At 36.3% G+C, this 13,956-nt stretch overlaps 1 protein-coding gene across 1 annotated transcript in view; it reads right to left on the minus strand.

The window, feature by feature from the left end:
* Positions 1 to 123: 123 nt before the first annotated feature.
* ROCK2 (Rho associated coiled-coil containing protein kinase 2) overlaps positions 124 to 13,956 on the minus strand; it is a 139,465-nt gene continuing 125,632 nt past the window's right edge. Inside the window, exons 24-33 of the mRNA XM_082745526.1 lie at positions 13,182 to 13,275; positions 12,989 to 13,083; positions 12,059 to 12,238; positions 11,723 to 11,891; positions 9,567 to 9,637; positions 8,495 to 8,583; positions 7,975 to 8,053; positions 7,125 to 7,386; positions 6,829 to 7,042; positions 124 to 279 (exon numbers count right to left, since the gene is read on the minus strand). Of these exons, the coding sequence (XP_082601652.1) occupies positions 192 to 279; positions 6,829 to 7,042; positions 7,125 to 7,386; positions 7,975 to 8,053; positions 8,495 to 8,583; positions 9,567 to 9,637; positions 11,723 to 11,891; positions 12,059 to 12,238; positions 12,989 to 13,083; positions 13,182 to 13,275 (1,341 nt within the window). The 3' untranslated portion in view covers positions 124 to 191. The remainder of the gene's footprint in view (positions 280 to 6,828; positions 7,043 to 7,124; positions 7,387 to 7,974; positions 8,054 to 8,494; positions 8,584 to 9,566; positions 9,638 to 11,722; positions 11,892 to 12,058; positions 12,239 to 12,988; positions 13,084 to 13,181; positions 13,276 to 13,956) is intronic.

The raw sequence follows: 13,956 nt of genomic DNA on the forward strand, positions 1-13,956 counted from the left end.
CTTTTACAACTTAACATGAAAATTTCAGTTAGAAACTTTCCTGAAAACTACTTTTCAAATACATACTATTAAAAACAACTTAACAAAATTTCAAGACTAGTCAAAAACAATGAAAACCCAAGGGCAAATCACATGCACTACTTGGAAATACTAACTCATTTTTCATTTTTTGATTTACCCCATTTATTTCTTCAGAAATCAAAAACATCGTCATCATCATCACCACCATCAACATCATCAAATGACCAATCCCAGTCTTTAAATGCCAAATCAAGCAATCTGCAATAGGAGGTTTGCAAATTCACATTCTAGCACTCTTTAAAAATGGCAGCTTAATAGGATATCTAGAAATCACTTTGTGCTGTGAAGATTTTAACTCTCCCTTCATCAAAAACAACATAGCCAAAATTAAGATGGTAGCACACAGGAGATCTTCTTTCCCTTTTTATGTGAGTGCATATAACATTAGCCAGGTCTGATTTCTAGAATACCAGAGACCTGAAGACAGGTAATATTTGAGGTAAGAAACGAGCTTTTCCCCACTGGGCCCAAATGAAGATGTAACCATCCTGATGCCCATTTTGATTTGTACCAAAGCTCAACATTTGTCAACACTCCCTTTGCAAAAGGACCCAGATGGCCAGCTCACATTTTTCTAGAACAGTACCACGAGTCCCAGTTTAAAGAGGGACTAATACTAAGAATGCAGGCTTCTCAATTCTAACTGGACACCATATGCTCAGTGGGCCAACAGTGATGTTCTCCGTGAAAAACCACAACTGAAGAGAAAAACCACAGGTATATAAGCATTATTACCAGCTTATCTTGGCTGAATAAAGTGGACTTAGAGCAGGGGTGTATGTGTTTTTTTCTTTCCAATCCAAACATCTAATATTGCTATCATCTTTATTTTAAAAAATAGGTTAACTTTTTAATTGTTTTAACTGTGAGGTTCATGAATCAACTTATGCCAAGGAACTCATTTGGTTCCCCAAATATCATTTGTGACCTCAACCTTAAAGTCAGTTCTTAGGGCACCTGGGTGGCTCAGTCAGTTAAGCGTCTACCTTTGGCTCGACTCTTGATCCTGGAGTTCTGGGATTGAGTCCTGCACTGAGCTCCCTGGTCAGCGGGAAGTCTGCTTCTCCTTCTCCCTCTGCCCTTCCTCTATCTCTTTCTCTCTCTGTCTCCCAAATAAATAAAATCTTTTAAAAAATAAGTTGCTTCTTAAACTTTATGTTGTTTACTCAATACTACTTATAATGTATATTCCAGGCATTATCTCAAGAGATTCTGATATAACTGGATTGAAGGGGCAATGGGAGGCAAGTAACTGCATTTTTTTTAAAGATTTTTATTTATTTATTTGATAGAGAGAGCATAAGCAGGGGAAGAGGCAGAGGGAGAGGGAGAAGCAGGCTCCCAGCATGTGGGGCTCCACCCCAGAACCCTGGGATCATGACCTGAGCCAAAGGAAGGCGTTAAACTGACTGAGTCACCCAGGGAGCCCCAAGTATCTACATTTTTTAATAAAAAATTGGAAGTGAATTCTAATGCATCTGGTTGACAGAGTAAATAAACTGACAGAGTATGTTGATAGATGGTTACCCTAAATGAAAAGAAATAAACCAAATCAAATTACTCTATTTCAAAATGTGCTGAATGTAGAATATTTGAGAAAATGCACAAAGATATAAATTACTCACTTAAACACACTTCGCATTTTTCTAGGCTTACACAGACAGTAAGTTGTAGTGAAGGGACATGGAAATCAGTCAGCCATCCTGGGTGTTTAAGCCCCAATTTTGAAAAATCTGCATTTCCTACCCTTCTGAAACCTTGGAAGTGTTTGTGAAGTGTGCACCCATGTCACAGTCTTCAAATTCTAGAAGTCTGGTCACTAGCACAATGCCTGAGAGTCTTCCTTAAAGCTCCCTCAGCCCTTGCCAGTCAGCCATCTAATTCTCATTCCAACATGAGAAAGCTTTCTCGGACTTGGTTTCAGTACATTAGTGAAGGAGCTCATTAAGGCAACACACACCAATCTCTTGCTGAAAGACTTCTATCCGAAGAACAAAATAAAAACTCCCACAGCACAGTGTACTGGGTCCTTTTCAATCTGGTTCAACGCTTTCTCTCCAGGGACATCTTCTGCCGTTCCCTGTCATTACCCTCTCCCCACTCTAACCCAATACAATGTTACAAACACATAACACGGAAGTAATTCTGACAACTCAGTACCTCTGCACATAACATTTGGCCCACCATTGTCTTTTCCCATATTTCTTTGCCTGGAAAATTACTGAACCTCCCTTTTTGGTGAGCTAGCTTGATGCCCTCAGGCAGAATTTTCCATGTTTTCGTTTGTTCCCCTGTAACACTCACTCATGCTTCTATTATAAATAACATTTTAAAAAGTACCATAACACTATCTGTTTGATTTTCTATCTCCTCTATTTATTGATCAGTGGGTACACACTGCAGGCCTGTGAAACTTACTGCCAAAGACTGCTTGGAAAGGAGCATTAGAACTTTGAGTTCTGCTAAAAGTACGTGACACTGCCTGTTTCTTTACATGCCGCCGATACCAGCATTAATCTTACCAGTTTGGCAGGTTTTACATTTTACTTTTATTTTAACATCTTTGCTTAATAATCAAGTTGACCGGGGCACCTGGGTGGCTCAGTGGGTTAAGCCTCTGCCTTCAGCTCAGCTCATGATCTCAGGGTCCTGGGATGGAACCCCGTATTGGGCTCTCTGCTCTGCGGGAAGCCTGCTTCTCCCTCTCCGACTCCCCCGGTTTGTGTTCCCTCTCTTGCTGTATCTCTGTCAAATAAATAAATAAAATCTTTAAAAAAATTAAAAAAAAAATAATCAAGTTGACCATTTTTCCATATTTATAGTAATGCTGGCATGTTCCTCACTGATTTTTATATTGGGAAGAGGCAATCATATAAATGATTTATATAAGAACTCTATATAGAGAGATATAACCCATCTTTCTCATACACATTGCAAATTATACACACACACACACACACGAAGCTCCCCAATCCAAAATCAGATCCATATTCACCTATTTTCTTCTACAACACTTAACGGATTTATTTTTGACACTTCCAATTGCATACAGCTTTTTCATTCTTATCCAAATAATTAGTCTGTTAGCTTCCTATATTTATAAATGGAAAAGAACAAAACTGAAATAATAACATGAGCACCTGGGTGGCTCAGTTGGTTGAGCATCCTACTCTAGATTTCAGCTTAGGTCATGATCTCAGGGTCATGAGATCAAGCCTTGTGTTGGGTGTGAAACCTGCTTAAGATTCTCTCTCCCTCTGCCCAACCCCCACCCCCCATAAATAAAATAATGATAAGAGCTCCTCTCACCCTTAAAGTTTAACTGTGCTGGCAATGCTTTATTTCTTAAAACTGGGCAAATGAGCATTTACTGCATTTTTGCTTTATACTTTTCTGTGTGGCTTAAATACTGCATTTTAAAGAAGACCTTTAAAAGAAAAATAATTAAAGAGAAATGCCCTCAGCAAAGACCAGCATTCTGTGTCCCACTTTGGAACAGACTAAGGATCTCTCCAAACTATCTTTATCACAAATCAACATTATATTCACAAATTTTCTGCCTTTCCAGCATTTTTTTTTTAATTCAAAATTACCAAGAAAACATACCTTTGGAATAGGATTTCTACACATATGTTTTATAAGCTGTCAATTAACTCATTTCTACTCCTATCACCGTGAGGCAGTGCAGGATTACGGCTGGGGTTGCAGAGGCTAGAACTAGACTATCTAGATCTGAACTCACAGCTTTGTTGCTTATTTGGTGTGTGATCTCAAACACATGGTGCTTCTATGCCTTAGTCTCCATGTCTGTTAAATGAAGACATGAAGAGCTAAAAATCACAGGGTGGTTATGAGGATAAATAATTTAGTACACTTAAAGCTCACAGACGAGTGCCTGGCATACATAGTAGCTAACACTTATTTAACTATCACTTTCCTACAGAAAAAGGGGATTGCTGCAAAGAGTTAAAAGGAGAATCAGAACCAGGAATGTCACAAAAGCGAAAAGAAAAAAAATGTAATGGTGTAGTCATTAACAAAGACAAACACTGAGGAAAAGTTTAAAAAAAATCAGATGATTATTTATAGGTATTATGTTTTAGTGCATATACAAATACATTTGATGATTTTGATAATGTCTAACAAAGTCAAACATTTGTCTTAAGAAAGACAGCATGCGAATTAGTTCAACCAAAGCTAGATTATACAAAGAGCTAGAAATTAAATTATGGCTGATATCAACCAGCTGTTTCCTAGGTGTTCCCGAAGGATCCTTTCACAGCTCTACCTGTCTACTGGAATGTTATAAATTAGTGGAACATCAAAGGCCATCAGGTCCAATGCTTGCTCCCCTCCAGAGCTGTGCTCCAGAGCTGTGCTGCTCACTGTCAGACGATCTACACATGACAGACTGAGGAGGGCGCTCTTTCCCAGTATCACCAAGCAGTCGCCTGAATCAGGTACTAACACTGTTGGTGACAGGGCATCTACTATTCTAGAGCAAACCAAGTCTTCCAATTTTGGAAGTATCTGACTGCCCGATACTTTTCCCTTGCTGAGTTACAAATGTGTTTCTCTGCTTGGTTCTTGTTCTAATACATCATCTACAGAAAAGTCCCCTAAATCTTTATGGCTGTTTACCATCTCCCATCCTTCTAAACAATTTCTTCAGAAGTTAAATATCCTTAATTCCTTCACTTATTCCACATGTAACACTTTCAAATGATCCATCACTCCCTCTGTTATTCTCATCTGTATATCCTCCAATTTGTGCATACGACTCTTAAAATGTGACACCCAAAATGAAATGCAAACTTTAGGGTGATTCATATAAGACAGAGACAGATACAATTTTGGAGGTTAATGAAGCAATGGAGTTACAGATATTATGGATATAATGGATATAACGCTGCAGACACATAATAAGATACAAAATTGCATCTTAAATGTGTCCATCTTTATGCTTAAAATTTCAGAGTATATTAGACAAAAAATGTTCACAAAAATGCCCTATACATTTTATAGTCAGTTTTGGTATTAGTTTTATCTACATGCAAAGTTGTGAGAGAAAGAAATCCCTATTACTTACTGTTGCTATGCAAAATGTATTAAAAAATCAATGAAGAATGATTCGAAGGGCAGGGCCAGAACTAAAAACAAAAAGCAACAAAAATAAAAAGTAAATGTGCCTCTAACTAGACCAAAATGCCAAAGTGGAGAAGAAGGGAATAACCAAGTATTTATAAGTCAGTGACCATGAAAACTGTTATGTGACTGAAAACATGCCTCTGTCTGAAATCTGCTTCATTAATGAATTCTATGTGCTATCGCAGGTAGTGAAATCATTAATTCATCAAACAGTAACAAAGAGTAAAATATATGAAAGGCCCGGAGTTCTTACAGTCCTGAATCGGAAAGTATTTGCCCTTCTCGAGTATCACGCACAAAGCAAGCTGGTAACGCCTGTCTATTCTGCTCTACAGGAATATTTTAAAAACTAAATGACAGAATATGCAGGAAGTTGAATGAGAGAACAGATTACGGAAGCACTCTGGAAGCTGTACACCACTAGACAGTATAAACTATTTCAATAGCATAACACCTATGCATTAATAGTTCTACAATATTAAAAACAAAAACTTAATTTTTAGATGTTGTGCGCATGGCACATGGAATGACCTTCAGTGTCTCTGTATTGAGTTTCTTCAGCTTAATTACTATCATATAGTCACTAATTTTATAGTATTTAGTTTTCTCATACCTCACAGAAAAATTCAACATTCTCACTGCTGAAACAGCAATTCTACCTTTGTCATTCTAAATTATTTCCTTGAGATAATAGTTTCAAGAAAAGTTTCATATTAGATGTTTGTGGTTAGAATGAAAAGATTTCTGATAATACAGCCAATGCACATCATTATTCATATACTGAAGGTCCTGTGTTAGGGAACAAAAAGGATACCTGAAATTAGATACCTGATCGTACAGACTTTACCCTTTAGCTAACTAACCAAATCTTCATGGTCATTTCAGTGAATAGCAATAGTTACAAATGCCACAGTAGCTAGTAAGCCAAGAAATGGTTATTCTGCATCAAGAATGAAAGGATTGTAATGTAGCCATATGAAAATAGTTCCACCAAAACATTCTGTGCATTCACCATTATCTTGGAATTCACTCCCTCATCCCAACTCTGCCTCAAATACAAGGAATGTCCACAAGGAATGCAGTTAATATCTGCATTTTTACGATTGATCTCTGTTGCTACAAGTCAGAAGCAAGTATTATTCTAAACTTGTAGATGTGAATTAAGACTTAAGATTTCGGTCCTGTGTACCAAGTCATCTAACATAAAAGAGGTTAACAGGTTTGCAATACTAAACACAACGTGTGCACCTGATGCTTATAGGTCTGTGTACACACTGTCTACTAAACCATTACAATAGTCAGTGTGCTTCTAAAATCTTAAAATATTATGTTTATATACTTAGAGATGACAAAAATGAACCTTTATATATTTTTGGTTGAATTTAATATATATATGTGACTTAGTAAACAAATCTGTACTACAGTCAACTAAATCAATGAATGAGACATACACACTGAAACAGTTTCAAACATTTGGTATTCCATGGATCACTGACATCCCGAGCAAAGGAACACTACAATTAGGAAAGTTTGCAGCTGAACACAAATAGCAAAATACTAAAAAAGACACACATTTTTAACCACATTTTGATTTATTACCTTGGTTTGTTAGGGGCAAGCTGTCGACTTGGCCGTCTAATAGACTGGTTTTGTTGTATCTTCATCGAAGTTCGAGGAGATGACCGTGCAAAAGGGTCTGGAGCTGGAGGCTTTTTAGGGATCTTTTTCACCAACCGACTAACCCATTTCTGCTGCTCTTCTGTAGAATTTGCTAACAACAACAGGTTCTTTGCCGTTGAGATATCATAATAAACTATAAAGAAATATTTGAAAAAAAATTAGTATGTCTAAATTCATCTGAACATAAATGATGAAGCAAGTAATTTATTATTTACCTTTGCAAGGCGCTATGATCTCTTCCTTTTTGTCCATGTGATCTTTATGACATTTAATATGGCAGCGCCGGCACTCTAAAGCAGGAGGAGGTTTAAACATATGCCACAATGGCTTCATACAAGCCTCACAGTTGGTTGGGAAATGATAGAGAGTAGGAATAAATTCATGTCCTTTATGGCAAATATAGTTTGATTTTTCTCCCACTGGCTCCACTGGAAATTCTTGTTCCTTCTTACTTTCTCCTTCATTGGCATACAGAATCTATAGAAAGCAAAATAAATAATGAATGATTGTCAACAGAAATTATTTTTTAAGTAGTAACAATTCTTACAGTGTCAATAAAATAATATTAGCCTAAAACATTCAATGAGAAGAAAATGCATTTGATGTTCAAACATTAGTAGGTTCTGTCTAATCAAGATGGTCACTTGGCTCACATATCAGAAAAAAACATGCCTACTTATTTTCTCCATAATAGCTATGTTTTAGCAATTTTTTAAAAAAAGATTTTATTTATTTGACAGAGAGAGAGAGAATGAGAGAGAGAGCATGAGAGGAGAGAGGTCAGCTGGAGAAGCAGACTTCCCACTGAGCAGGGAGCCCGACAAGGGACTCGATCCCAGAACTCCAGGATCGTGACCTGAGCCGAAGGCAGTTGCTTAACCAACTGAGCGACCTAGGCACCCCAAATAACCTTTAAATGGGACTAAAATTGAAAGATAATCTAAAGAAGGCCCAGGAATAAAGAAATTTGATATGTCTTTATCACACCAAGAACGTCGGTCTAAAGTTGAAAAAAAAAAATCCAAAATAAATTCAACTAACCAAAAACAAAATAAAGTTATTTACCTGAAATATCCTGGGAATTTCTTTAGCATCTGCTCTATATACATCTGTCTGTGTAACTGGTCGGACATGAAATAATTTGCTATAAAAGATTTTTAATAAAGGAATAAAATATTACCAAAGGATCAAATTACATTAGTTACTCTATACTTAGGTAAGAAGTTAAAAGCAATGACTTTGACCCATGTTAGAAGGTCAGAGGATACACTGGTTCTTTTAATTCAATCATTCCTTGAGATTCTGAGTATTTCCAGGAAATCAGAAATTTTCTAGTTAGTTTCAGAGAAAACATATTAAAGACCCATAAAATATAGATGTTTTAGCTAACTCTATATCCCAGACTTCCATCTCTATGAAGCAAATACAAGAAAATGTAACAACAGTACAGTACAAGCCATATGAGTTTACCTATCTACATACTACAGTGAGTAATAAATAGCACTAATTTGACAAAAAAAAGGTCACATAATTCTCTTATGCTTTAAAAGAGAAAGGTTCTAAATATTTTAATAAAAACACTTACTCTATATCTAAAACCATGTAAGGATTAGATTGTTCTTTATCTTGTTCACTGTCATAGAAAAGAATCTTCTTACTGCTTACAATCACATACTGTTAAAGAGACGGAGGGAAGGAATTAATGACTAAAGTTAATATAGATCTTATTTATTTATTTTCTTTGAAAACAAATTCTACAGCAATAAAAATTATATAAAATACTTAAGTTAAATAACTCAGAAGTTCTCAATATACTCTTAGGAAAGTCTTCCTTAAAATAATAATAAATTTAGTTGGCATACATATTAAATAAGCAAATTGAACAGGAAATGAATTCAAATGTATCTTGGACTGACTTATCTTCAATCCAGTAACACAGGTAACCTTATTGCTATGGTTTGAAATGTCTGTGTCCCCCAGATTTTAATGTAAAACCCTAATACCTAATGAGATGGTGTTAGCGGGAAGGGCCTTTGGAAGGTGAATGAATAGGCCATGAGAGGAGAGACCTCCCTGGGATTAGTGCCCTTATAAAGGGGTCGAGAGAGATCCCTAGCCCCGTCCCCCATGTGAGAACATGGCACGAAGTCTGCCATGTAAAAGAGGGCTCACCAGAATCCAACCATTTGGCACCCTGATCTTAACTTCCAGGCCCCAAACTGTGAGAAATAAATTTCTATTGTTCATACACTAACCAGTCTGTTTTGTTTTAGCAGCCTGAACAGACTAAGACATTTACCAAAAATGAACATCACAATATCAGTAAATCATAGTAACAGGAAAAGAAATTATTAGGGCTTCCTGTCATACCCAGAGTTGTTTTCCCAATGAAATAGCAGAACACCAAGGCCAACTGACTTTTGTTTTCCTACCACCAAAACCTGTTTTATTATTATGATGATGAAAGGTTGTTTGTTTGTTTGTTTCTTTGTTTCTCCACAAAGATATACAAAATCACATCATTCCAAATCAGGAAGTACAAAGTTTTATGTGTCTAAAAGTTCTAGTTAAATGTATATCTTACAACTACAAATGTGAAATGGCTACGGACAAACCCAAAGCAAAATAAAAGAACCATATTCAAAAGTACCAATTACCTTTTTAACCCATCCAAATTTCTTAGTGTTGTTTCGTACAGGTAATGAAAGCCATCCTTCTAGTCTTGATTCTATAAATAAACAGAAGATATGAGGATAAATTTAGCAATTCTCCTAAGAAAATGCGCAATAAAATTTTAATATAAAAGTCACAGAACAAATCAAATATGCCTTTCAGAATTTATCACTATACGTTATCAAGGCTGTAATAAGGCTGCAGGATGAGTATAAGCAAGTTATGAAATGCCAAACAAAATCCAGGTTAAGCACATTGAAAATATATGTTCTATAGCTTATAAAGTCAAATGCTCCCTGCTGACTAAATCCATGCATCTGCAAAGTTGAGCAGAAAAGGTACAAAAAAGAGAAGCAATTCTCTATTCTCACTAGTGCACCTATATTAGAATTCTTTATTTTTCCTTTGGAAGAGGCCTATTTATTGATATAATGCATATGTATCTTCTTCAAAGAGAAAACATTTTAAGTGAGTAATTACATGATCAGAGAAAGTGGATGTTTTAAATGGCTAAAATAAAATGAAATAAAATTGTGTAAATTACCAATCAAATCTGGCTAGTGAATAGCAATATAACTAAAAACATTTCTAAATTCCAAAACGGCAAAATCAGTAAAATTCTAGTTCAACAAAGGAAATTGCCTGAATCCTCAGAATTTGTTCCAGTGGCATGTGATCAGTACCATTTAATGGAATAATTAGGGGCAATAAGTATTTCTGGAGGTTATTCTGATAGTCACGTATTGAACTGTGCTAGATGCTTAACATCCATTTTCTTGAATTCTTACAACCCCACAGGAAGGCCGCACAGGGATGCACCAGACTCCAGAACCTATACTCTCACATTAACAACCTTCCAGACTCTGTGAACAGAAATGCTGTCATTAAAAACAGTCTATATAGTGTACCTGTCTGGACATGGTCCTATACCAGCTTAAGGGACCAAATCAGATGATCTGTAACAATGAGTACATATGCCTGGGCAATGTGACAACAAGGTAAATACAGCTATTTCCCTCTGCATTCAGTTAGTAAGAGACTACATTTTACCTTATATTCAACTGCTCATACACTAATTTCCTGTGGCATTTACATTAAACGTGGTTTGTACTTACATGAACTTCGTGTTAAATAGAGATTTTATATGTTTTCCATCTAGTTTCTTCACTTAAAACTCTAAGTCCTTTTAGGGCAAAGACTGGGTCAAAGTGTCTTAAACTCTCTTTTAAGGCCTAACACAATGTAGCTAAAACAATGAAAACCTACATCCACCTCTCAGTCTACGTGGTGTTTTCTGTGCTGTCACTCTTAACATGAAACTTCAGAAAGAATTTCTCGGTGGCTAAAAATGGATGACGCAGGCAATTAAACCAAATGCTCTTAAATGATATAAAGTCGACAAAATAAGTCTATCAAACATAACAGCAATGCCGTATGACAATACCTTTAAAACTTCTTTGTTCATGCAGCATTTTCTTTTTAACTGAGACCAGAACAATTTGTTAGAGTTAGTGAATATTAGTTAATGTTACAAAGAAAAAAGAAGGGACTGAAACTAAGGGTAGCGGGGAAAACCTCAAAGGTGAAAATTTTTCGGGATATCACCTGTACCGTTAGGTTCCGATGAAATAGGTAAGTAAGGCAAAGATTCTTCTTCTGAATCAGAATCAGAGTCAAGAAGCATATGAGAACTGGAAGGCTTAGTGGCAATATTGAGAGAAGTAGAGGAACGTTGGTAGGTGAATGACATGGATTCCATAGTGCGTGATTGAGTGATATGAACTAAACACCCAACATAAAAGGAAAGGAAGTAAGAATGCGGAAACAAGTTAAGAGAAAATAAAATGAATATTTGAAAAAAGAGCTACCTATAATACATAAAGAGTTAATTTAAGTAAGTAAATATGTGGAATTTTCTTTTGCATTTTTTTCACAAGAATTTTTGTCAAATATCAATATATAATGTAAGTTTAAATTGTTGTCTGAAGCCCATTCCAAGGAGTATGCTTTTTTCTTAAAGAAATGACAAACATTTTTCTCAGGAGCAGTCACTCTCAGGACTTAACACAATCAACTGCTTTATATTTAAGACAAAATTTTTCAATAAAAAATAACGTAAGAGGTGAAAATAAACCTCTACCTGGAAATCCATCATCTGCCTCAGCATCCCCTGGTCCACTGCCTATACTGGAACTATCCAGACCAATATGCAATGCTTGGAGCTGTGACCGCAGCTGCTCAATGTCACTATCTTTACTGTCCAGTGTCATCTGCAGTTCAATTCGGATCTGGCTCTCTTCTGCTATTTGCTACAAGAGATTAAATTATGTTAAATTAATTGGATACCATATACCTCATAATTTTAATTCAGTAACAATTATGACGTAATAGAAATGTTCTATAACCAATACAATAAAATACTTAAAATACTTCTGCTTCTTAAGTCTTCAACGTAGAGTTCAAAAAGTATTCTTACAGCCTGCATTTCGTTCAGTTCTTTCTGATACTTGATCATCTGCTGAGTCAGCTTTTCCCGTTCAGATTTAAGCTCCATATGTAGCTTTCTGTTCTCTTTCTCTTTTCTCCGCACGTCTGTGTCGCTACCACGCTTGACAGGTTCTTTTCGATTCATGATCTCAGCCAACTTATTCACAGCCTTAAAAACATAAAAATAAATAGGTAAATCAAATAAAATAAATTGTACTGATGGTTCTTGGTAATTCACCAACAGCAAGTTATATGACCACTAATAATCTCTTTCCCTATACACATGGGGCAAGGGGAAATACTGTCTATATTAAAGAACATATTCCCTTCGTTATTCTTTATCTTCTTCCAAATTATGTTAGTTTTTCACTCTCATGTTTTCTGAGAAATGTAATTTAAAATGTTTACAGGTTGGATCTGATGTCACTTTCTACAGCTTTAAGTTTTTAGTTTCAAGACAGACTTCTGCTAGGCAGATCCACTTCTATTCTGGAGGAAGAAAATTTTGCATTGGCATCATATTAGTAAAACAGAGTATGTCCAACCAGAGAACTGAGCATCTGGGACCCACAAAGATTCATGCTGTACATACGCAGCCATAGAACTAGCAGAAGGATGGTTCAAGAGCCAAAGGTGCCTTTTCGGACTAACGCTTTCTTAGGCTGTCAGTAAATGTTCACTCAGTTATTTCTTAAAAGGAAAAAAATTTACCAGGTGACAATAAAAAATTAGGAGGGAATGTGATTTCACATGGAAAAATTACAGAAACTTGAAGTAAACACTGAACTGGACAATGTCAGCCAAATGTAGCTGCGTGCAACCAGGTGAAAATACCAATACACTCAATGACCACTACAGCCAATCTGCAGAGGGAGAGGAACTAGATTTCAAAATCCTCTTTACAGTGTGTCACACCTACTTGAGTTTTGAGCGTTCGCTCTGTGAGCAGCTGCTTCTCAAACTGTGCTTTAATAGCGGCTGCGCTGATCTCCTCATCTTTCAGCCGTGACAGCTCTGAAACACGGGAAAATGTCAAGATTATATTAATAACTACAGCAATGAGAAAACATTAGGCAAATTTAAAATCAACTTTAGTCTTTGTTAATACATACGTTCTTGGGCATCTTTTAATTTGTTATTTAATTCTTCTTTCTCATTTGCAAGATTGGCAACATCACTAGTTAGTGTCCTGTTTGTTTCTTCAAGCTAAAAAATGAAAGTGGAAAAAAAATTATAACCCAATTCAAAATATCTAAGTTATAAAGCAATCATTCAAAATAAAAATAGACTCGAATGATGCTAAAACTCTTATTTTTCTAAGTACATCTATCTCTACACTTTGTGGCTTTGTGGAACATTATGGAACTTCACTGATGAGAATTTTGCTAACCATCAGACCTCAAGAGCACCCCAGGAAGCCAAAACCTGCTCCTTCTCTCAAAAAGCCTTAGCAGCATTTTTTAAAAAATATTTTTATTTATTTATTTGAGAGACAGTGAGAGAGAACATGAGAGGCGAGAAGGTCAGAGGGAGAAGCAGACTCCCCATGGAGCTGGGAGCCTGATGCGGGACTCGATCCCGGGACTCCGGGACCATGACCTGAGCCAAAGGCGGTTGCTTAACCAACTGAGCCACCCAGGTGCCCCCTTAGCAGCATTTTTAATGAGAAAAACACTTAATAAACTAAAAACAAACATTATAACAAAGCACTGTATTTCATCAGCCAGAATAAACATATTTTAGGGTTTTTTTTTTAAATTTTATTTACAGTTATCTGACAGAGAGAGAGAGAAAGAGAGAGAGCAAGCACAAGCAGGTGGAGCAGCAGACAGAGGGAGAGGGAGAAGCAGGCTCCCTGCTGAGTAAGGAGCCTGACATGGGGCTCGA

Source organism: Mustela nivalis (genome assembly GCF_964662115.1).
Source record: "Mustela nivalis genome assembly, chromosome: 8".
In the NCBI taxonomy this organism is placed as follows: domain Eukaryota; kingdom Metazoa; phylum Chordata; class Mammalia; order Carnivora; family Mustelidae; genus Mustela; species Mustela nivalis.